Source organism: Verticillium dahliae, genomic scaffold (genome assembly GCF_000150675.1).
Source record: "Verticillium dahliae VdLs.17 supercont1.42 genomic scaffold, whole genome shotgun sequence".
Lineage (NCBI taxonomy): Eukaryota > Fungi > Ascomycota > Sordariomycetes > Glomerellales > Plectosphaerellaceae > Verticillium > Verticillium dahliae.
Window position 1 is genome coordinate 14,640 of NW_009276956.1, and position 19,291 is coordinate 33,930.

At 54.9% G+C, this 19,291-nt stretch overlaps 10 protein-coding genes across 10 annotated transcripts; 4 read left to right on the forward strand and 6 right to left on the reverse strand.

Moving 5' to 3' along the window:
* Positions 1–4: 4 nt before the first annotated feature.
* On the forward strand, positions 5–1,543 carry VDAG_10502 (molybdenum cofactor synthesis protein; the record flags this gene model as incomplete). Its single annotated transcript, XM_009659619.1, has 3 exons — positions 5–257; positions 315–528; positions 574–1,543. 3 exons carry the CDS (start codon positions 5–7, stop codon positions 1,541–1,543), a joined length of 1,437 nt encoding a protein of 478 aa, XP_009657914.1.
* VDAG_10503 (uncharacterized protein) lies at positions 1,456–2,597 on the reverse strand. Its single transcript, XM_009659620.1, has 3 exons — positions 2,013–2,597; positions 1,883–1,955; positions 1,456–1,829 (listed from the first exon to the last, which is right to left on the reverse strand). The coding sequence occupies exons 1-3, from the start codon at positions 2,577–2,579 to the stop codon at positions 1,729–1,731; spliced, it is 741 nt and encodes a 246-aa protein (XP_009657915.1). The 5' UTR covers positions 2,580–2,597; the 3' UTR covers positions 1,456–1,728.
* An 838-nt stretch (positions 2,598–3,435) lies between these two features.
* Positions 3,436–5,283, forward strand: VDAG_10504 (uncharacterized protein; the record flags this gene model as incomplete). The annotated part of the gene is made up of 2 exons (XM_009659621.1): positions 3,436–4,357; positions 4,499–5,283. The coding sequence occupies 2 exons, from the start codon at positions 3,436–3,438 to the stop codon at positions 5,281–5,283; spliced, it is 1,707 nt and encodes a 568-aa protein (XP_009657916.1).
* Positions 5,284–6,114: 831 nt separating this feature from the next.
* VDAG_10505 (uncharacterized protein) lies at positions 6,115–7,587 on the reverse strand (the record flags this gene model as incomplete). The annotated part of the gene is made up of 1 exon (XM_009659622.1): positions 6,115–7,587. One exon carries the CDS (start codon positions 7,585–7,587, stop codon positions 6,115–6,117), a length of 1,473 nt encoding a protein of 490 aa, XP_009657917.1.
* A 506-nt stretch (positions 7,588–8,093) lies between these two features.
* Positions 8,094–9,603, reverse strand: VDAG_10506 (uncharacterized protein). Its single transcript, XM_009659623.1, has one exon. The coding sequence runs from the start codon at positions 9,504–9,506 to the stop codon at positions 8,400–8,402; it is 1,107 nt and encodes a 368-aa protein (XP_009657918.1). The 5' UTR covers positions 9,507–9,603; the 3' UTR covers positions 8,094–8,399.
* A 544-nt stretch (positions 9,604–10,147) lies between these two features.
* On the forward strand, positions 10,148–11,561 carry VDAG_10507 (uncharacterized protein; the record flags this gene model as incomplete). The annotated part of the gene is made up of 4 exons (XM_009659624.1): positions 10,148–10,777; positions 10,825–10,850; positions 10,895–10,983; positions 11,031–11,561. 4 exons carry the CDS (start codon positions 10,148–10,150, stop codon positions 11,483–11,485), a joined length of 1,200 nt encoding a protein of 399 aa, XP_009657919.1. The 3' UTR covers positions 11,486–11,561.
* Positions 11,562–11,981: 420 nt separating this feature from the next.
* VDAG_10508 (pectate lyase B) lies at positions 11,982–12,167 on the reverse strand (the record flags this gene model as incomplete). The annotated part of the gene is made up of 1 exon (XM_009659625.1): positions 11,982–12,167. One exon carries the CDS (start codon positions 12,165–12,167, stop codon positions 11,982–11,984), a length of 186 nt encoding a protein of 61 aa, XP_009657920.1.
* Positions 12,168–12,793: 626 nt separating this feature from the next.
* Positions 12,794–15,124, reverse strand: VDAG_10509 (uncharacterized protein; the record flags this gene model as incomplete). The annotated part of the gene is made up of 1 exon (XM_009659626.1): positions 12,794–15,124. The coding sequence occupies one exon, from the start codon at positions 15,122–15,124 to the stop codon at positions 12,794–12,796; it is 2,331 nt and encodes a 776-aa protein (XP_009657921.1).
* A 1,280-nt stretch (positions 15,125–16,404) lies between these two features.
* VDAG_10510 (uncharacterized protein) lies at positions 16,405–17,346 on the forward strand (the record flags this gene model as incomplete). Its single annotated transcript, XM_009659627.1, has 1 exon — positions 16,405–17,346. The coding sequence occupies one exon, from the start codon at positions 16,405–16,407 to the stop codon at positions 17,344–17,346; it is 942 nt and encodes a 313-aa protein (XP_009657922.1).
* A 220-nt stretch (positions 17,347–17,566) lies between these two features.
* On the reverse strand, positions 17,567–18,169 carry VDAG_10511 (uncharacterized protein; the record flags this gene model as incomplete). Its single annotated transcript, XM_009659628.1, has 1 exon — positions 17,567–18,169. The coding sequence occupies one exon, from the start codon at positions 18,167–18,169 to the stop codon at positions 17,567–17,569; it is 603 nt and encodes a 200-aa protein (XP_009657923.1).
* Between the last annotated feature and the right edge of the window lie 1,122 nt (positions 18,170–19,291).

Here is a 19,291-nt window from a genome sequence, read left to right on the forward strand (position 1 = left end):
ACTGATGACTGCTGCCATGCACAACTTTGAACCTGCCCCGCCATCATCAATGATGGACAAGGTTGAGATCCTAAAGAAGAAGGTCATAGAGGCCGAGAACGAGCTACACGCATTGAAGAATGAGCTTGCTCAAGCAGTCGCCGAGGCAGATGGACAGCAAAAGCCAACGCCTGATACGACATGGAAGTGGCCGCTGACCGCAGGAGAATATGAGCGATACGGCCGCCAGCTCATAATAACAACAGTCGGGATTCAGGGTCGGTTGTCCTAGAGTGCTACAATTGCTGTGCAAACACTGACCACGCGGTACACAGGCCAAATACGACTCAAAGCATCTTCGGTCCTTGTCGTTGGCGCCGGAGGCTTAGGATGTCCTGCAGCAGCTTACCTTGCTGGCGCCGGCGTTGGTACTCTCGGACTCGTGGATGGCGACACAGTAGAGACGTCGAATCTGCATCGTCAAATAGCTCATGCCACGTCAAGAGTTGGGAAATCAAAGGTAGAGAGCGCCGTGGCCTTCCTACGAGAGTATGTGCCCTGTTCCCGCAATGCTGACCACAACTGACGAACCAGTCTCAACCCAACCGTGACACTCAACGCGCACATGACGCATCTAACCCCTCAAAACGCCGAGTCCATCGTCGCAAAGTACGATATTGTGCTGGATTGCACTGACCACCCGACGTCTCGATACCTCATCTCCGACATTTGCGTTCTTCTGCGAAAGCCACTCGTCTCAGCATCAGCCTTCAAGACTGATGGGCAGCTCATCGTGCTCAACAGTCCCGCAGCACCACAAGGCGCGCCGGTGGAGGAGGGAGGCCCGTGCTACCGCTGCGTCTTCCCCAAACCGCCACCGCCAGATAGCGTCGTCAGTTGCGGAGAGGGCGGCATCCTGGGCCCCGTTGTCGGTGTCATGGGCGTGCTGCAGGCGCTGGAGGCCATCAAACTGATATCCTCTGGCTTTCAGCCCACTTCGCCGTCGCTACTGCTGTTCTCAGGCACAGCCGGTGCCCCATTCCGATCGGTCCGTATGAGAGGTCGTAAGAAGGACTGCTTTGCATGTTCGCCCGAGGCGTCTCTGACACTAGAGTCGCTGGAATCAGGGTCCTTGGACTACGTTCAGTTTTGTGGCGTCGCGGCGCCGCTGAACATTCTGCAGCCAGAAGAAAGGATATCTGCGACGGAGTTTGGCCAGCTACAGAAGGGTTCAGCTGTACGCGTTCTTCTGGATGTCAGAGAGAAGGAGCACTTTGATATCTGCAGCATCGAGGGCGCCATCAACCTGCCGTTAGCTACATTTCTCAAGGAGAACCCTGTTCAGGAGCAAGAACCCGAGGAAAGACCCTCATGGCAACCCGCAAACTCTTCAGATGATACCCCGATCTACGTGGTGTGCCGCGTGGGCAACGACTCGCAGCTGGCGACCCGTCGGCTCAAAGACTTGGGGTTAGATCGGAATGGGAAGCGATTCATTGGCGATATCAAGGGCGGGATGAGGGCTTGGAAAGACGAGGTAGACTCTAGCTTACCCTTCACATGATGGGTAGCGGAACTTGGTGGGACATGAGGTGCCCGTGATTGTACATACATTCTTTGTTGTCCTTGCCAAGCCCACCCTTTTGTTACGTGTGCAAGGGCAGCCAACGCCCATAAAAACTTGAATCCCAGAGTACCATATGCAAAGGAAATACTTGCTGTCGAGCTAGTCATCGGCATCGTCCATCCCTAGACAAAGTTGGTGCGCTTCTTGTTGAATGCGCGCTGGTCCTTGAGCCACTGGCGATATCCTGCAACGCTCGAGATGTTTTCGCCGTAGTAATCAGGCACTGGTTCTCCGTTAAAAAAACGGTCTATCCGAGAATGAATTGGGAAGACAAACCTGGGTTGCCAGCGCCCGAAGCGGTGGGGTCCACGCGGTTCTTCTTGACACGACCGAAGAATTCAATCTCCTTCTATGAAGTCAACAGACATTAGCAATGTCCCCAGTATCGTGATGGGCGTCAACTTACGTTGGTGATCTGTTTCTTCCACTTGCGGTTGATCAAGTTGAAGACGGTAGAGCCCAGACTAGGGCCCGCAAGCCAGCCGAGACCCGCGAAGCCCAGCACCATGATGCCCAGCGTGACGAAGGGGTCGAGTGGGATTTGGGACAGCACCGGGTCTGCCACACCGGTCGACAGGAAGATGGCTCCCGCAGTGCCGCTAACGCCGAGCATCGTTACGCTGAACACGAGTTGCCATCGCCGGCGCGTCTTGCGCAGCTTGAAGAATGTGTTCCAGTCAAGGGTCTGGCCTGCCTCAGGGGACACCGGTCGCGCCGCATTTGAAGTTGTTGACTGGAGGCGGCATGTCATTTGAGAGAGGATCAAAGTCGGTGCAGATGGCGCGGCGCGGCGAAAGGAGCCGAGAGCGATTGAACTGGCGGCGAGAATGCCCTGCGGTTTGACGAAGGGCGTCGCGGTAGTGGTGTACTGGCAGGCGGGCGTCGCACGTGCGAGCGTTGTCAGGAGGGCGGTTCGAGGCGCAGCATGACTGGCGAGACGGAATGCCAGCGTTGTCGTTGTAGGCGTCAACATGATGAACTGAGTTGTCGCGGCACGCTCAAGGCTGATGGTTGTGAGGTTCTGGCCGATGTCAGTCGATCGACTCGATGCAGAAGCTGGAGGTGGAGCTGCGGTGTGGTCGAGCTTGGGTGGAGAACTCCTCAGCAGCTGGTCGCGTTAATTGGCAATCGCAGCAATCCACGCTTAGGCCGGTATCCACTATGTTCCCTAGGATTTACACATTGAACATTTACACTATTAAGGATGGATCTTAGGGCAGAATACACTATAATACTTTAATATCAACTAGATACTACTTGTTTCTTCTAAATTATAAGAATTTCTAGAAGAAATTTTAGTTAATTTCATATAGTAATCTTAATAGTAATAGGGCCTATCTAAGTACTTGGAAAGTATAATTAAGAAGTATACTTCTTACTCTTCCTACTATTTCGCCAAGTTATACTAGCTATTAGTCTACTACTATTTAAAAGGTCATTTCTATAATCAGACTATAAGACTTCTTATACTTCAGCCCGTGATTAGTTTCATGAGTAGTACGTCTAGATAAGATTGCCTATCAATATAATACTCGCTTAATTACTAGCGCTCTTTTATGCTTTCTTCATCTCCTAATCATACCCTAAAAGTAGGCTGTCATGCATTCCACCTGCACGTCGGCAAAACACGAACCTTGGTCGCGGCCTTTGGTGTTGATGTAAACCATTGTAAGGTTGGCTCCCAGATCAGCAGAACCATGCATTGGTGACTGACGCTTCTGGAGCGGATCAAGCTTGCCATCTAAAAAGGCACGCACGTCGTGTCGCGACTGGCGCGCGACCAAGCCTTGACGATCTCAACAACAAAACCTGCCGGAACATGCACAGCGATGTCGAGACCAAGCCGGGCACCGACGTCGAGTGCGCCCTCGAGCCGGCCCGGAAAAGAGAGATCCATGGTGCGCGGGGAACTCGCTGTCGCCATTAGCTCTACGTATCGCGCTTATCACCCCGGCCGAAGACGTCTCGCTCCCATTACCCTCCTACCGAAACACGACACCACGGCGTATATCTATGACGAATACAAGACCTTGCCAAACAGCAAAGACAGCAGAGTCCACATCAATTATCTCGTTGGGTGGACGGACCTGCAGGCTGGCATGATCAGTGTCGACGCTGGCAGAATACACGAATATGTTTCGGCTCGGGCATACGAGGACTGGAATACCAAAAGGGCAACTGAAAGGGACGAGGAGCTCAGGAAAGAAGAGGAGGCCGAGAACGTGAAACTTGTTGAAGAGGCAGAGATGAAAGAGCGCGGCATGAACCTTCGCAACGGCACTTTTCAGGTACCAGCCCGGAGCACCTCCAGGGATCATGCCGAGTCTAGCACAGCACTGAAGGACAAAAGGAGGAAGGCCAGCAGGCATATTCACCAGCGTGCTTCGCCGGTGTCCAGGGACAGTGCGCCCACGATCTTAGCGCCAACTGAGTCGTCTAGGGATATGAAGGCTGACGGCCGTCCCGACTCCGCTTGCGATACAGACGCGTCCATTCGACGACAATTGGAAGGCGATGACACAACCGGCGAGAGCGAATCTCTGACGTATTCGCCACCGGCCATCTCTACGGTGTCAATGATGGGTATAGGAATGTCAAGCGGATCTGAACCTGGACTAAAAAGGCGAAGGACATCCTCACTGTCCCATTCGCAACAACAGGATCCTTGGCGAGAGCTCGATGCAGGCCGCGCCGGTGGCTCAACCGCTCGGAGCTCCGCGATGCGACAGGATCTACAGTATCCTCCCGTCAGTGCGTCCGGGCAAAGCTCATCGACGGACTCACCGACAAATCATACCACAGCTTTCAACAGACAGACTCAAGGCATGTCCTCCCGGTCGGTCTCGCAGTCACCCAAAAGCCTTCATGAGGCCGTAGGTGACACGCAAACAGATGAAGCCATGGGGCCACAGCCTGTCGCATCTCTCAGCTCAACCCAAGTTTCCTCAGCTGTCGCTCGCCCTCCAACATCGACAACGCAGTCTACAACACCGCTTACAGGTTTCACGCCGCTGGGTGGCCGCCGAAGTTCGCCATGGACCCGGATGATCAACTCCCCCAGCGTCACCAATTATCAGTCCTCTGTAAGATTGCCAATCAACAGCAAACCAATAGTAATGGAGTCTCCGGCCGCTTCATCAGCCGAACCACCGACGAAGGATTCCAAAAAGGCAACGTTGAAACCGCCAGTGCCTCCTGCAGAACCCGAGGATGAATCAGGAGAGGTTTATGAAGTCAAGCGGCTCGAAGACACCAAGCTCCATGATACAGAGAACGGCGTTCAGCGGATGTTCCTTGTTCGATGGAAAGGCTCTTGGCCTGAGGGACAGAATCCTACATGGGAGCCCGAAGAAAACATTCCCCAAGACCTGGCTCGGAAGTTTATGTTGAAGCGAAAAGCAGAAATTGGCAAGAACAAAGCCACCGACACTGCACGACGCACAGCCTCGCCGCCATGGAAACAGCAGAGAAAGTGGTCAAGCGTGTCTGAGGCTTTCGCTGGGGATGACAACGGACCCGACTTCGGAAAAACTGGTAAAATCAAATCGAAAGTCCGCGAAGCCATGGGTCCCGATGGTGACGAGCAGCTTCTTGTTGTCGATGAACAGACTCCGACCAGCAAGCCGGCATTGAACTGGGATATGCTGATGGGTAGTAAATTTGGTGGAACAGCATAAACTTCGTTCGGCCCCTATTCATAAGCCATGTAACAGAATGGCCTCAGCTGAGATATTGTACGACTGGGATGAGGAATTACTTCGTGGGCGGCGGCAGACTTCAGACGTCAGACGTGTCACGATTATTGAGCAACTGAACATAGCGATACGGCGTTGGCAGCATTTTGGACAGAGCGCATTATCGGAATGAGCTGACTGTATCGTTAAGAGTAATGAACCAGCATATGAGGAATCAAATCCGAACGAGCATATGTTCTGCTATTGATCAACGCCTGAGGTCAACCGCGGGCAACCCTTGACCAACTGTCCGTAAATCGCCTCCCACATCCGTCAAATTCATCGAGGCCTGAAGTGGCCGCTTGCACAACTCCCCGCCGTCTGCCACACTGGACGCGTGCTTGAGGACCAGTCAAACCAGTGCATCCTCCTAATTGCTGGCTTTCACGCTTTTTGACGTATTCATTTACCTTGCGAATGTTGGTGAGTCCCTCCGCCGCAAAGTATAGATCAAGGCTTTCCCGCACGTAGGAGTCCTCAGTGTCGAGATTGTAGTGGAGCCATTCTTTATAGCTCTCTTCTCTGTACATTGAAGGTTCGGTCAGTGAGTTTCCGACGCAGTGACGAAACTGCACGGCGCCAGAGAGAGGGTCGCGCTCAAACCTACAGGGTCTGCCTTCACGATCGATGCCCTCCCAGTTCGGCCATTGATCAGAGTGCTCTCGGTCGGCGTGGCGTTCGCGCGGAGCCTCGTCGGGCCACGGCATACCAGCCAGGTCGTAAATTTCGCGCATCTCATGCTTCTGACGGTCATCGACCTGTCGGCCGCCAGTGCTAACTATCGAGCCCGTCTGCTGATTCCGTGGAAAGAAGATGGGGGACTTTGTCAATCGACATGAGTTTGCCGAGCTCATGGGAGAAAGTTCGACAGTCTGTGAAAGGCGTCTTGGATGCATCGAAGTCGTTGGCACTGCAAGGGTCAATCGAACGGTGCACCTGGACATCAACCTGTCCCTCGTGTGTTTTGGCGTTGATGAGCAAAAAGAAACAGGCGGTCGCCAATTCAATGCTTGCAAATTCAAGCACGACCTCCTGAGCGCCGAGGACTTTGAATTCAGCAAGAACGTGATGTAATGGGCGGCCAAGGCAGACAGCCTGAACAACCCTGCCAATGTGGGAGCTGTCGAGTCCACGCACCTGGAGGCATCTGGTGCAACCCATTTCGAGCAACCTGCCTACATTAGGCTTGACGGGGTGCGACGCAACGCCAGAAGACACGACCGAGGCCTCCACATGATTACCATTGGCTGTTTTGAAGCCAAATTTTCGTCGAGCAGCGAGTTGCATGAACCTCTGCGCTGCCTGGGGCGTCTCGAAATTGATTATCGCTGACATGTCTCCCAACCCAGGGAATCTTGCCACGCTGACAAGAACAGCTTTGACGACGCGGCCTCCACAGACATGCTCGAGGACCTGACCAATGCCAACATTGCTGGGGAGGTTGTTGATTATCACGGTGCGCGACTGGGATTGGTGACCAAAGGCGCCAGCCTTGAGCTGGGCAAGAAATGTAAGAGGAATATTCGGTGCTGGCTTGAAGGGTTGTTCGGGGGACACGCCGGGTTTCCGCTCGCTTGAAACATGAATGATGTCTGCCATATAGAGGGCATCCTTGGGCTCTCGTTCAACCAAGTCCTTTTTCGGGAAGCTGTCAACTCCATGGCTGACGGTTGGCGTGACCAGGGACGGTGCCGGCGTTTCGTTGGCGACGTTTGCGAAGGTAAGCAAGTCGGCAATCGGCTCAACATGATGAGAACGAGGCACCGGCAGTGGATTGTTGTCCAAGGTGACGGGACTTTCTGTGGCGGAAGGAGGTGGATAGGATTCATCCTTCTTTTCAGCAGGAAATGCTGAGGGGTACTGCGTTGCACGAGGTGAATGGCTCAGATTCTGCTCCGAAGCAGAGACCTCGCGTGGGCCTACCTGGATGTGGTGCGGCTTTCGAACACCCATAGGTAGAGCCTGTATCAGTTGCATGGCTGCAAACTCCCCACGATGTTCGGGAAATCTTGAGACGAAGTCTTCAGCCCAGTAGCGCTGAAGACAGAGTTCTTCGCACAAATGCTGGGTTTCCATAGTGCAGCGAGGAGTGCCACAGGCTGAGGACTGAAGGCCATGTACGATGCGATTCTGTATGCCATGGTCAAGGATCTGGCGGGAAGCTACGCGATCAGTGTCGAACCGAGTGACAAAGGCCGCACGATAAGACTGTGAAAGGGGGCGTTCGGGAGGTCTGTGTTGCGCCATTGCGTCCAGAGTAAACGTTTGTTCGATGGTGCGGCTCGCTTGTTGGTCAGAGTCTTTGTTGATGAAGAGCTTGGGAAGATTCTACACAATGTGTCAGCTCACGTCCTTGCGTTTCGAAGCAGTCATGCCCAATCGGCTGAGAGAGTCCATACGTTAGCTATGATTGAAGTAAGTGTATGTGGAGAGGTCACTATTCTAGATGTTGAGTATGCAGAGAGGATTTGGTGAGCCGCAAGGTGAAAGAACCAAGGAGGCGCTTTCTACCTCAAGTCGATAATCTTCGTCAACGGGCAAGGAGATCGAGGCGCACCAGAGGCTTTCTGGTTCTTTCCAGCGATATTATGTCCAGATCCTAAACAGGACGTGGGGAGACCGCATATTTAAGGCAGTTAGGTAGTTTGAAATTATTGGCGAGGTTGGTGAATGAGGAAGAGCGCTGGAGGAAAGGCAGGACTTGTTGCGTCAAATGTGAGAAGAACCCTCGTTCATTTTCAAGCGCAAGAAGAAAAGGTTGAATGGTTCATGATCAAGCGGGACATTCATTAAAATAAGAGCCGCCAGGTACGGGCAGGTGCATGCACACGCCTGTCAGCCTGTAAAAATAGCATACCACAGCTGCGGAATTCGCAGTTAACTTTTGTATCCCGCTCAATATGCGTCCACATGCGAGTAGCAATACTTGTATTGAAGCAACCAGTCAACGACCTACGATAGCACGGGCAACAGGGTATACGTTTTTGGAACCTGAACCGACCAGCGCCTCGCTCAGACAAGTAAATCAGACAAGTAGGGAAAAGACTGACAGTCCGTAATCAAACCTCCACAACAATGGCGTCGACCATGTTGAGAAACCTCTCTCGGTACTCCGTCGGATTGGCGGTGATGCTCATCGGTCCCTTGTGAGCAACCTTATTGAACAGCTTGACAAGGCCAGTCATGGCCTGGGCATGAAACTTGTGCCTCGCCCAGAAAAAGTCAAGGACCACCGCCCGATACGTCCATAAGCCAGCCGAATCTGTCATGCCCGTTCGCCAGAGTTCAGCGTCAGATTTGACATTGACGACTTCGGGTTGCGGATCCGTGGTGTTCGGGCCTGGATATCGAACAAGGAACAAGGAGTAGTCAATGGCATTGTTGTCGGCCAAGAGTTGTGTGTCGAGAGACAATATGTCGAGCAGTTCCTTCTTGCTCTTCGCGTCGACCTTGACGCGGTCAGGGAACTCGTCAACCAGCTTGTCTTTGACACTCTGAGGAGCCAGATTGCCATCGGCAATGTCGCGCTCTGGGAAGAAGTAGTCGCTGGGTTTGAGGTCGTACGTCTCCCACTTCATGGCATGCCAATCGTCGCCGCTCTCTTGCTTGCCATATAACAGGTTCTCCATGATGATGTGATGGGTCGGTGCCGTACCGATGATGCCACCGAGCGTGGGGTGGGGTGTATACACCATGTCGGCGATCCGCACTAGCAGGCTGTGGGGATGGTTGCGCATGTGGTCGACATATGAGTCGAAGAGATCGTGCGTGAAGAACGTGTGCTCAAATCGACGAGGAAGAGACTTGATGAGATACTTGGAGTTCGGAGTCGTGAAGAATGTCGAGCCGCTATAGCCCAAGTCTCCAACAGGCTTCAGTCTCAGTTTCTTGCCTTGGACTTGCTGTCCCTCAGCACCGTCTGATGTCTGTGGTGGCCTGAAAGAGTCGAGGTACTCGCGTTCATCTAGCTTCCAGACACCCTCACGCAAGGAAGCAAAGTCATTGCGACGATACCGAGTTAGGAAAAGCTTGAATAGGGCAAAGAAGGCAAGGACGAGCCTAATGACCCGGTGATGAAGCCTCGATTTGTTCGCCGCTGTGTCGGATTCATCTTGAGCGATCGCCTTAAGAATGCATCTTGATATGAAGGACTCGCGGATTTTCATTGTGGGTCGTTATTCATGCGGTATCACGCTTGGCGTTGTTGCGGGCAAGTCAAAGATGCCTGACTGTACTGGTCTTTGCGAGTTGTTAGAATGTAGTGTATGTGACGTCACCGACGTGAGAGCCGACGTGACTGAGGGAGGAGCGGGCGACGTCAGGATCCACACGTGATTATTGGGGGGCGGAGAACCTTACAACATATCGGTTCTTCTCAGCCGTGACTGTCTTCCGCGCTTAATCCAGCGCGTCCGTCTTCGTCGCTCGGGGAATATTAGTCGCCAGGGATATGTATACTACGACCTCCTGTCGCATTGAACTCCGCATTCGATAGTATGGACCGTGGAACGATGCCCTGTTGGGGGTGGGGTGGTATGGAACACCATGTGCCGTGACAAAAAAGGACGTTGAGCTTGGCGCGAATCTGTCTTCATCTCGGTATATCAACTGATTTCACGCCATCGCGCGTACACATGGTGAGAAACAATGGCAATTTTTGTTGCATCTTCTTAGCAGCTTTACCGATTTCATGAGGCAAGAAGCAGTCATTGGCCTCACAGGCCTTGTCGTTTGTACAATTGCATGGTCGAACACATCCACGCAATGTCGCTGGCATATCGCACCACCACTGGCGCAACAGGAACGGATGGAATGCCCACTGCCGCTTGGCGATCCTCAGAAGGCTGGCGACAATGTTGACCCATGGACTCATGAGCTCAGCTGCGTTTACGCACGATCCGAGCAGGGCACGCCGTCCGGACAAGCCAAGGCTGCCTACTGCCTTTTCGCTCACCACACGTTCCGTGGTAACCATGGGCTGAGTATTACTACTTCGCCAGAGATTGCGGCAGATATTGTGGCCTCCGGCGCTCTGGAGGACATGGAAGACTCATGGGACTGGGAGCGGCGGATCTTTACGCCTGGTCCAGTCGTCACAGACAAAGGCCCATCGTACGCTGTCAAGGATCTTCCTGGCAGAGGCAAGGGAGTCATTGCGCAAAGGACAATTCGTCAGGGCGAAATACTCATGCTCGACCACCCTGCCGTGCTGGTGGCGAGCGACTTCTCCAGCCAGATGCAACCAGAGATGCGAGAAACGTTCTTCAGACGAGCGCTGTCACAGCTGCCAAGAGACACTCAGAAACGTCTAGTGAACCTGGCTCGCTCAGACGGGGCAGACCCCCTCACACCCGTGTACGATATTGTCACGACAAACACATGTGGCGTTTTCCTTGGGGACAATGTAGCTCACATTGGTCTATTCCCGGAAGTCTCAGTATGTAATTAGGCTACGCTTGCGGTGCAATGCTGACGTTTCCCCAGCGCTTGAACCATGCATGCAAGCCAAAGTAAGAGGCCTTGATACTGTATTCAGCAACCGCTGACTCCCCAGTGCATTCTTCCGCTTCTCGCAGCGAACTTTGACCATGCAAGTGATTGCCTACCGCGATATCCATGCAGGCGAAGAAATTACGATAAACTGTGTGATATCCCCTCTCGTTGGCTTGATCGCTCGCTAATCCACTTAGATGCTCCGCTCGGCATGCCGCACAAAGTTCGGAAGAAATACCTTTTTGATAACTACGGGTTTCACTGCCGTTGCTCCCTTTGTCAGTCAAGCCCAGAGGACAGGGCCATTTCTGATGCCAGGAGGATGCGCATCGTCGAGGTTCGCGGCAACATGAGGAAGGCTCACGAGAAAGGGAAGCTCAGCGATGCTATCACGTATGCCGAAGAGCTTCTAAGCCTTTCCGAAGCTGAAGGGTTGACCCCCCTCATGCATGAGTACCACGAAATTTTGGCCAGCATCTACCTTGAACAACTCGATATTCCGAACGCGCGCAAGTATGGGCAAATGACTCTTGACGGATGGATACGGTTCAAAAGCGTGGATAGCTTCCACGTTGAGGCTGTGCGTGGCTTCATGCGCCAGATCGACCATGTCGAAGAGATGCTTCGTGAAACGAAGGGGGTGTATAGTTAGGGAGGGATGGCAAAGTATCAACCTCGGGGAGAGGCGTGGTTAGTTTGATATTATCAAACGTAAGCACTAGTCGCTGAACATTGTTTCAATGCATGGAGCGGAAGAGTGACAGAAGTCCGAAACCCCCAGTCAGAGTCACTTATGGCTTTGAGGAGGGGTCCTTTGAACGACATTGTTGAACCACGTCAAGATACTTACATTCCGGCTGTTCATTCACAACATGAACGCAAGCGCCTCTTTCAGCATCTAGAGAAGCTGGTGAGGAAGCAGCTCACACCATCATGACCACTTCCAAGCGTCGGAGGCTCGAGACGCTGGTCGTTACCCTCGTACCTGGTACAACTGTGGTTGCTGTCCTGGCAGGAGTTGCTGACACGGCATGTATCGCCATAGTTGCTATTTATGCCACAGAGTTCACCTCCCCCCTTGCCCATGGATCCCGAAATTGTAATGTGACGTGGCCTGCCATTGCCGGGACAGTTGTCGCAAGTTCTGATCAGTTTGCCATACGTGTTGGCGTAGAAGTCCTTGATCTGGACTGTGCCGCGGCCGTTGAATGGAAAATCTTGTCCTTGGCCTTGAGGCGCTGCCTTGCTGGAAAGACCGTCTCAGAATCAATGGCGTCGGACGAGGTCACCCTGTCTGTGCTGTCATGCAGCAAGTGAATCTGATTCATGTCCATGGTGTCCCGTCCAAAACTCGGCGCCTATTGCGACGAGCATAAACACCATGGGCTCCTAAGTTGTGATCGCGACTCAGCCTTCGCAGGACTTGCTTGTTCTGAGCACCATAGAGCTGGCTGTGTGACCCTAGCAAGTCGGGGACCGAGCTACACGAGATATCCGTCAGGCAGGCGGAAGCCAAGAACCCCAGATTAAGAGCAGACTCCAGACCGGACTATTCTCTTCATGAGCGTCAAAGCTTTGGCCGCGTCGTAAATGTGATGCCCTTTGCCGCTCGGAACCATCTGGAGAATCGTTGCTTGCTCTGCCCAATTCTAAACGGGCAACTACGTCCTGAAAAGCTGTCTGCTGTGCATTCAACTGCTGCTAGACAAAGCTTGCAATGGGATGTGCAGTGACCTTTATTCCAGGGCACTAGTCAGGATGATGTTCTTCGACCACGACAATGGATAAACTGGGCGGTGCTGCCCGAGCAAGGCGGAAGGCCCATTGTAAATGCAATAGATATTGATGAAACAGGAACAGGTTCTGCACATGTGGCAATGTCAGGGGCGCCCGGCGCGTCCGGGTGAACAGGCAGGGTGAGACGACGCTGAACTTCATCGTCGGTCGGTCGAAGCACACGCTACTCGACGGCTCTCCACTGCTGCTCGAGCAGTCCGACGTTAGCCGCAGAACCCATCGCATTCAACGACATTTCCGAAGATTGTTTGTTGTAGATAGCACCCGTCAGCTCATTCTGGTTCGCGAAGCCGTAGCCGACGCCGGCCATGCTATACTCCCATGGCGATGGCGTCGTGATGGACTGCATATGGCCCATGTTCGTGTAGAATGATCCCTGAATACCGAGCGTCTGCGCTTGTAGCGCCTGTATCTGCTGTTGAATCAACATACGGCGACAGACCATCATGGTTTTGATGTAGATTGCCCTGCGCTGGGCCGAAATGGCCAACAGGTCCGCCGCCTTCGGGGGAGACTGTGCGCACGCTTCCGCATACAGACGACGCATTCTGGGGCTATACATCTCACACATGGTGTGGCCCTTGCGGACGACACCCTGCAGCGGCATTTTCGATGCCAAGGCGGTACCTCGAACAAACTCGTGGTGGCAGCTCGGACAAATGGTGCAGTCCTCCCAGCCGTACCAGACTCCATTCTCAAAGTCCTCGTCACGCCGGCACACCGGCATGTTTGCGTAGTCGTGCACAAATGTCTCAAGCGGACTTATATCGCGCAGGTAGTAGGCCTCGAGCGCTTTGGATATGTAGGCTAAGAAGCGCGGGCTGCCGGTGCTAAAGTCGCACACGAGCGTCTTATTACTTGGAACGTCAGTCCTTCGAACAAAGTGCGATGACAGGCCTGCGGGCTCGGCAATGCCGGCGAAGCAAGCACCGCAGATCTCGAAATTGGCTGGTCGTGATGACAGAGTATACCAGTTGGCTCCCCGCATACCGCTCGGGTCGCATTTGGGCTGACGATGGATTTCGTGCAGGGCATGCCAGAAGATGGAGTAATCCTGACAATCTTCGCTCCGACCCCATGCGATACGGACATTGAAATGGCCAAGGGCGCAATGGACTTGACTACCGTAGCCCGCTGGCATGTTGCCGACCCTGCGCCACCTGCCCTCCTCGCCAGTGTGTACAATTTTGTCGTAGTAACAGGTCTCGCAGACGAGAACTTGTCTAGGCCCATTGACTGGAGCGTACCATGTGTGCAGCGCAAGCACGACGAGCTTCTTTTCGCAAGCTGGCATGTACAGTCGACGTTTTACTTCATGGACGAAGTTTGGGTAATCATCCATGTCTGCTCGATAGCGGTACTCGTGCTGGATGTGTTCAACAGCCATATCGCATGCCCACTGCGCGTCGGGTGGCTGGGTAGTTGAAGGTGCAAACTTGTCCGCCCAGAGACGGGCATTCACATGGTCTTCGTAACATGCTTGGCAGACAACCATCTCGGGGATGGCTTGATCTTTCAGGCGGAACCATCGGATACCTTCAGATCCTAAAGCACCCGTCACACCCCTACAGTCCGGGATCGTTGGGCGCAACTTCATGAAGTCAACCAGCAGCGAGAGAGACCCGCCAGCCACGGCGCGCTTGAACAGCTCGTCTTTGACCCTTGGTTTGCTGAACTTGCACCCACTGGGCCAGCCTCTATCCAACACTCGTGGCTTGAAGTCCGGTTCGAATGGAGAATTCCGGATGTGGTCCTCGAAGCAGCGTGAGCAAACAGGAAAATTGGGCGCATCGTCGTGGGTATACCACGTTGAAGAGAACGTGGTAGGATCCGCAACACAGGCTGTAACCCCTACAGTTGGAAATCGATTCAATGGCTTTGAGGGAGAGTCGCTGCCTAGGGATGGCGCTGACTGTTCTTTGGATGGTGGAAATGAATTCGACGCAGCCACTGGTGGGCTGACCATGGGCGATGCTTGTCCCACCGCCAGGGACGCGAACATGTGCTCGAAATCTTGGAGGCCAGTTTTGATACGGGCTGAAAGACTTGCCGGGTTCGGCATGTTGAGGCCCGCAGGAGGCTGAAAGGCAGCAGCGTTGACATTCGCTCCGTAGAGTACGGCATTAGGATACTGAGGGGAGGGGGCTGGCGCGGCGTGCGGGACGTTCGTCGAAACCGTGGTATGATGAAGGGGCGGAGGGGGGGCCCAAGGCCTCGCAGGCAGTGCAGGAGGACAGGCCGTCGCCGTGGACCCTGCCTGCGAAGCTTGTCTGAAGGTAGGCCAAGACGACGGGACATGTGCTTGTGAAGGGACGTATTGTGGTACGGAAGGCGGAAAAAATTGCTGCGATGTCGGCCATGGTGCGGCATATCCGGCTGGTCTTGGGGGCAGCGGTGGTGACTGAGGTCCTGAGCCTTGTGGTATCGATAGGCTTGGCTGGTAAGCCGAGGGCCGCATGGGCAGAGGCGGTGGACGCTCGTTCGGATCCGACATGGCGGGGGATGTGGGACGATGGCAGTGACGGATGAGGCTATCACGAGAGCAGGCGGCGGGCGGTAATGGAGGTCCTTGAAGCGACGACACCAAATTCCACAGTTGATATGTCAATGAGTGGGCATCGGTCTTTCGGTGGGCCGTTTCTCAGCTCAACGCCGGTGTATCCGCACAGCTGCAGTTGCTCCACTAGGGGACTCGTGGGTTGGGGGTCCATATCGTCCGAGATGATACAGTAAGTAGATCAGCGGCTGGGGAAAGCCTTGCGAACCCTGCCGGCGGGGTGGATGGACGGCCCAGCTGCAACGTAGGGTCTCTCATCTCTCCACGCTTCTGATGCATCGTACCATGTAATCCATCAGCCTTGTCCACCAAGCCGGCGCATCGCATTGCTTACCTGTATCGAGACTGGTGAGGCCATCACGAGATGAAAAGGGGATGATGAGCCACATCCCCCGGAAGGCTAGCACTTCTGATTAGGGCTAGCGCGCACAAGAAGGGACGGTAAGCACCGCTTGTGCTGGGCCTCCAACCTGAGCCACCAAATTACGCCTTGAGCACGTGTCACGCGCGTGTGCTAGGGATATGGTCTATTCGATGGAAGGTACATGTTAGGTACCTAGGGATGTAAGGCACATGTACCTACCTAGGGATGTAAGGTACCTACCCCGTCGGCACAAGTCAGGAATGCAGGTCCCCGTCCCACTGCCCGCTGAAGAAGCAATAGAGCTTGTGTGCAGATCCGCGTTCCTGGGAGAGGAGGCCTCTAAACATAAACATATCGCCATCCCCTCTCTCATCATCGCCCTCCATTGCCTCCGCACTATGACAGACCGCGATGATGGGGAATAAGGTCGGTGATCAAGGCCACGGGAAGAGTCCACTGATGACGCTCCGTCGCCCTGGCTGACCACCCAAAAGAGGCCTTGGCTACAGGGGTTTGTCCAGGGAGGCCTGTGGTTCCGAGATTGCCATGCCTGGTCTGCCACGACCTTGACGGCGAGTGCTGCCGCTCGTGCTGGGTTCCAAAAACCTGCTCCTGTCCGCCTGCATTGGACTCATCTCTAATTTCCCTCCCAGAAGTCGCGTTTTTCCCATCCCGATCACCGTGAAGCACCATTCTCCGCAAAGCATTGACAGATCACCAACACGAAACACGACCGACCAGCGTCGCCACTGTCTTCAACCGTCAATCGAACTGCCAATCGAACTGTATGCGCTCAGGCGCCGCTTCCTCCGCCTCCTCCCCGCCTCCCCCCCGCCATGGCCCGCGATCCGACATGGCTGCCAGCATCGTAGGCAGCGAGCCACCATCCCAGACATCTACGCCGAAGCCCGTACAACCACGTCCGAGTGCTCGTCGTAACAATCGGACATCCCTCTACCACCCGCCCGCTTCTGCGCAAGGCAACGGCGCGCCGGAAGTCTATTGGTCCGAAGGCGCGACGCCGTCTGGCTACAGCCGCGGTGATGAGGGAGAAAGCTACACGTTCTATCGCGAACCAACACCAGAGCCTCAAGAGAAACGACGAACGGGTGTTGGCATCGACACGCCCAGCGACGATGAAGCAGGCTTCGGTCGCTGGGCGGGGAAGGCGAGGTTGAACCGGCGAATGTGCGGGGTGAGGGCGTGGGTTTTCTGGGGCATCGTCGCCTTGGTGCTCATCGTCTTGACCGGCGTAGGCGTCGGTGTAGGCGTGGGCATGTCGTCGGGCGGCACCAGTGCTGCTGCTGCTGCGTCCGAGGCTGAACCTTCGAGCCCGTTGTCTGCATCACCGACGACGTCTGCCACAACGGAATTGGGAACAATGACGATAGAGAGGTGCGTACATGCCTACGGCCAACCTGACACAAGAGCACTGCTGACTACTCTCCAGCTCGCCGTCGGCAAGCACGGCGTCCGCGACGCCGGACCCAACAACAGCGTCAGCATCGAGCGACGCGGCGTTTCCCACGGCCACGAGTCCCGGTTCCCTCATATGTCCCGAGTCCAATTACACCCTCTACGGCGTCCCAGGCTCCAGCATACGTTTCCTACGGCTTTGTGGCGTCGATTACCCATCACAGCAGGGCGCCGTAGATATTCGTACTCTGTGGACAGAAAGCATGGCCGAATGCATGCGGAACTGCGCCGGCACCCCAGGATGCACCGGCAGCGGTTGGGGCCCCGCCGAAGGGGCCTGTTGGTTGAAGAAAGACTTGACAACAGGGAGTCGCAGTGACCAAGCTGACTGGGAGTTTGCACTGCTACAATAACGAGATGGATGACCATAGATGCCTGACGCAATACTAATATTTTATTTGTTCACTCTTGACGGGCTAGACGACATGGCACATGGGCCTGTTTGTTCTGCCTTTGCAATGAAGCGCCCGGGCCGTTCTATAATCCTTCCAGGCCAGTTTCCTCCGCATTTACTCATCTGGCTCAATACCGCCCGCTGCCTAGTACATCAGACCAACAGCGGCGAGACAACCCGCCGCGATGCCAACAAGCGCGCGTCCCGATGCACGCGGCGCGGCATTGTCAGACTGCGACGCCGACGCGTCCGTTGCGGCAGGCGAGCCGTCGCTGCCCGACGTACCCGTTGCCGCGGGCTCTGCCACGCCCGTGATCTTGGCCGCGAGGCTGGCGCACGAGCCGGAGCCCGTGGGAAGGTCAACCTGGTCGCGGATGCCGGGCACGTCGCTGCAGGCCTGCCACAGGCTGCGAAACTCGCCGATGTGGTCCTCCTGCCAGGCCAGCAGGGCGCTCGCGTAGCTGGTGAACTCGGAGGCCATGGAGCCCGTGACGGACGGCACGGCGCACTGGTCTTCGGCTGACAGGATGGCTGGCTCGGTCAGGATGAAGCGCGCGAGGTCCGAGTCGGGCGTGGGAGCGCTCGTGAGCTGGGGCAGCACGTCGGCGGCGACGGACGAGCACTCTGCGAGGTCGCGGCCGGCGACGTGCGCGGCTGCCGTGGTGGGTGTCGGTTCGCGCGGAGCCATGTTGACGGCAGCGGCAGTCGAGGCAGCGGCCACAGCGAGGAGGAGCTGGGAGACGTACATGGCGAGCCTTGGGATAGAATGAACAGTGGCGGCGTGGATGTGGACAGCGATCGAGAATGGTGTGCCACGATTGAGCGCTTCGGGATCGGAGTAGAATGGGGCTGGCGGCAAAGAAAGTATTTACAATATGTGGGAGGACCGGCCTGCAGAAGAACGAGAAACGAAGAGTATAGGGCGGGACGAGAATAGAACGCAGGAGACGGGTGGGCTGAAGGAATTGAAGGATCGTGAAAGCGCCTGGGTCACGTTCCTTATATACCTACCTATATAAGGTACCTATTAGAGGACAACAGGAAGGCCCTTGCGATGATGCTTCCATCTCCACGCTGCTGCTCACTGGCTATGAGACGACACACAGACGTAAACGCCTAGACTCGCTCGAGGAGACCAAGGTATCTCGACCATACCTGGAATCAACTACCGGACAATGCCCAGGCGTCGTGGTGAGGCTGTAGTGAGGCTTGGCGCAAGATGCCTGAAGGACAACCTTCGACAGTGGACTGTCGAAGCAGCGCGGCAGGAACCCATACCGAGCATTGATTGAGTCATCACCAGGTCGCCCCTGCTAGAGCAACGTCTTGAGCTCCTGGCTGGGGGGGTTGTGCTTACTTGATGCCTCTTCTGGCAGTGATGCTTGTGCCGACAACAGTTTGTCTAGGACCTCAGGAGACAGTAAGTAGGCAGGTACCTCGGCGACTTTCAGGTACCTTATCCACTGGTATAAGGTAAGTAAGGTAGGAATCCCGGTGCAGCATGAGACCAGCATATCTGTCGTCGAACGCAATCGTCGGCTTTCATTCAGCGGCCAAAGAATTCCATCCAGCTTCACCCTTGCAGTTCTCTCGCGCTCATCGCAGGATCAGACTGCGGGGCCGAACTGGAAACAGTCCATCGTTCCCAGTGCAGTGTTCGGATCGTCCGAGCTTCAAACGAAACGACACGAGGTTCTGGTCTACCTCCCTACCTAGGTACCTACCTTAGCTACCTCCCCGTCGGTAAGGTAGGGACATCAAACCGTTAGGTTAGTACACCTGCCAAGAGCCAGTTCAGCTGACACACCATGCGGCCCTTAGGTAGCCAGCACATCATTTGCCATGTTGAGCTTCATCTCATGCGGACGAA

Coding starts and splice junctions, on each gene's coding strand:
- VDAG_10503 (XM_009659620.1), bottom strand. CDS start 2,579: ATGTTGACGCCTACAACGACAACGCTGGCATTCCGTCTCGCCAGTCAT. Junction 1,956..2,012: donor GGAAGAAACAGATCACCAAC/GTAAGTTGACGC, acceptor TTGACTTCATAG/AAGGAGATTGAATTCTTCGG. Junction 1,830..1,882: donor TTCGGGCGCTGGCAACCCAG/GTTTGTCTTCCC, acceptor ACGGAGAACCAG/TGCCTGATTACTACGGCGAA.
- VDAG_10506 (XM_009659623.1), bottom strand. CDS start 9,506: ATGAAAATCCGCGAGTCCTTCATATCAAGATGCATTCTTAAGGCGATC.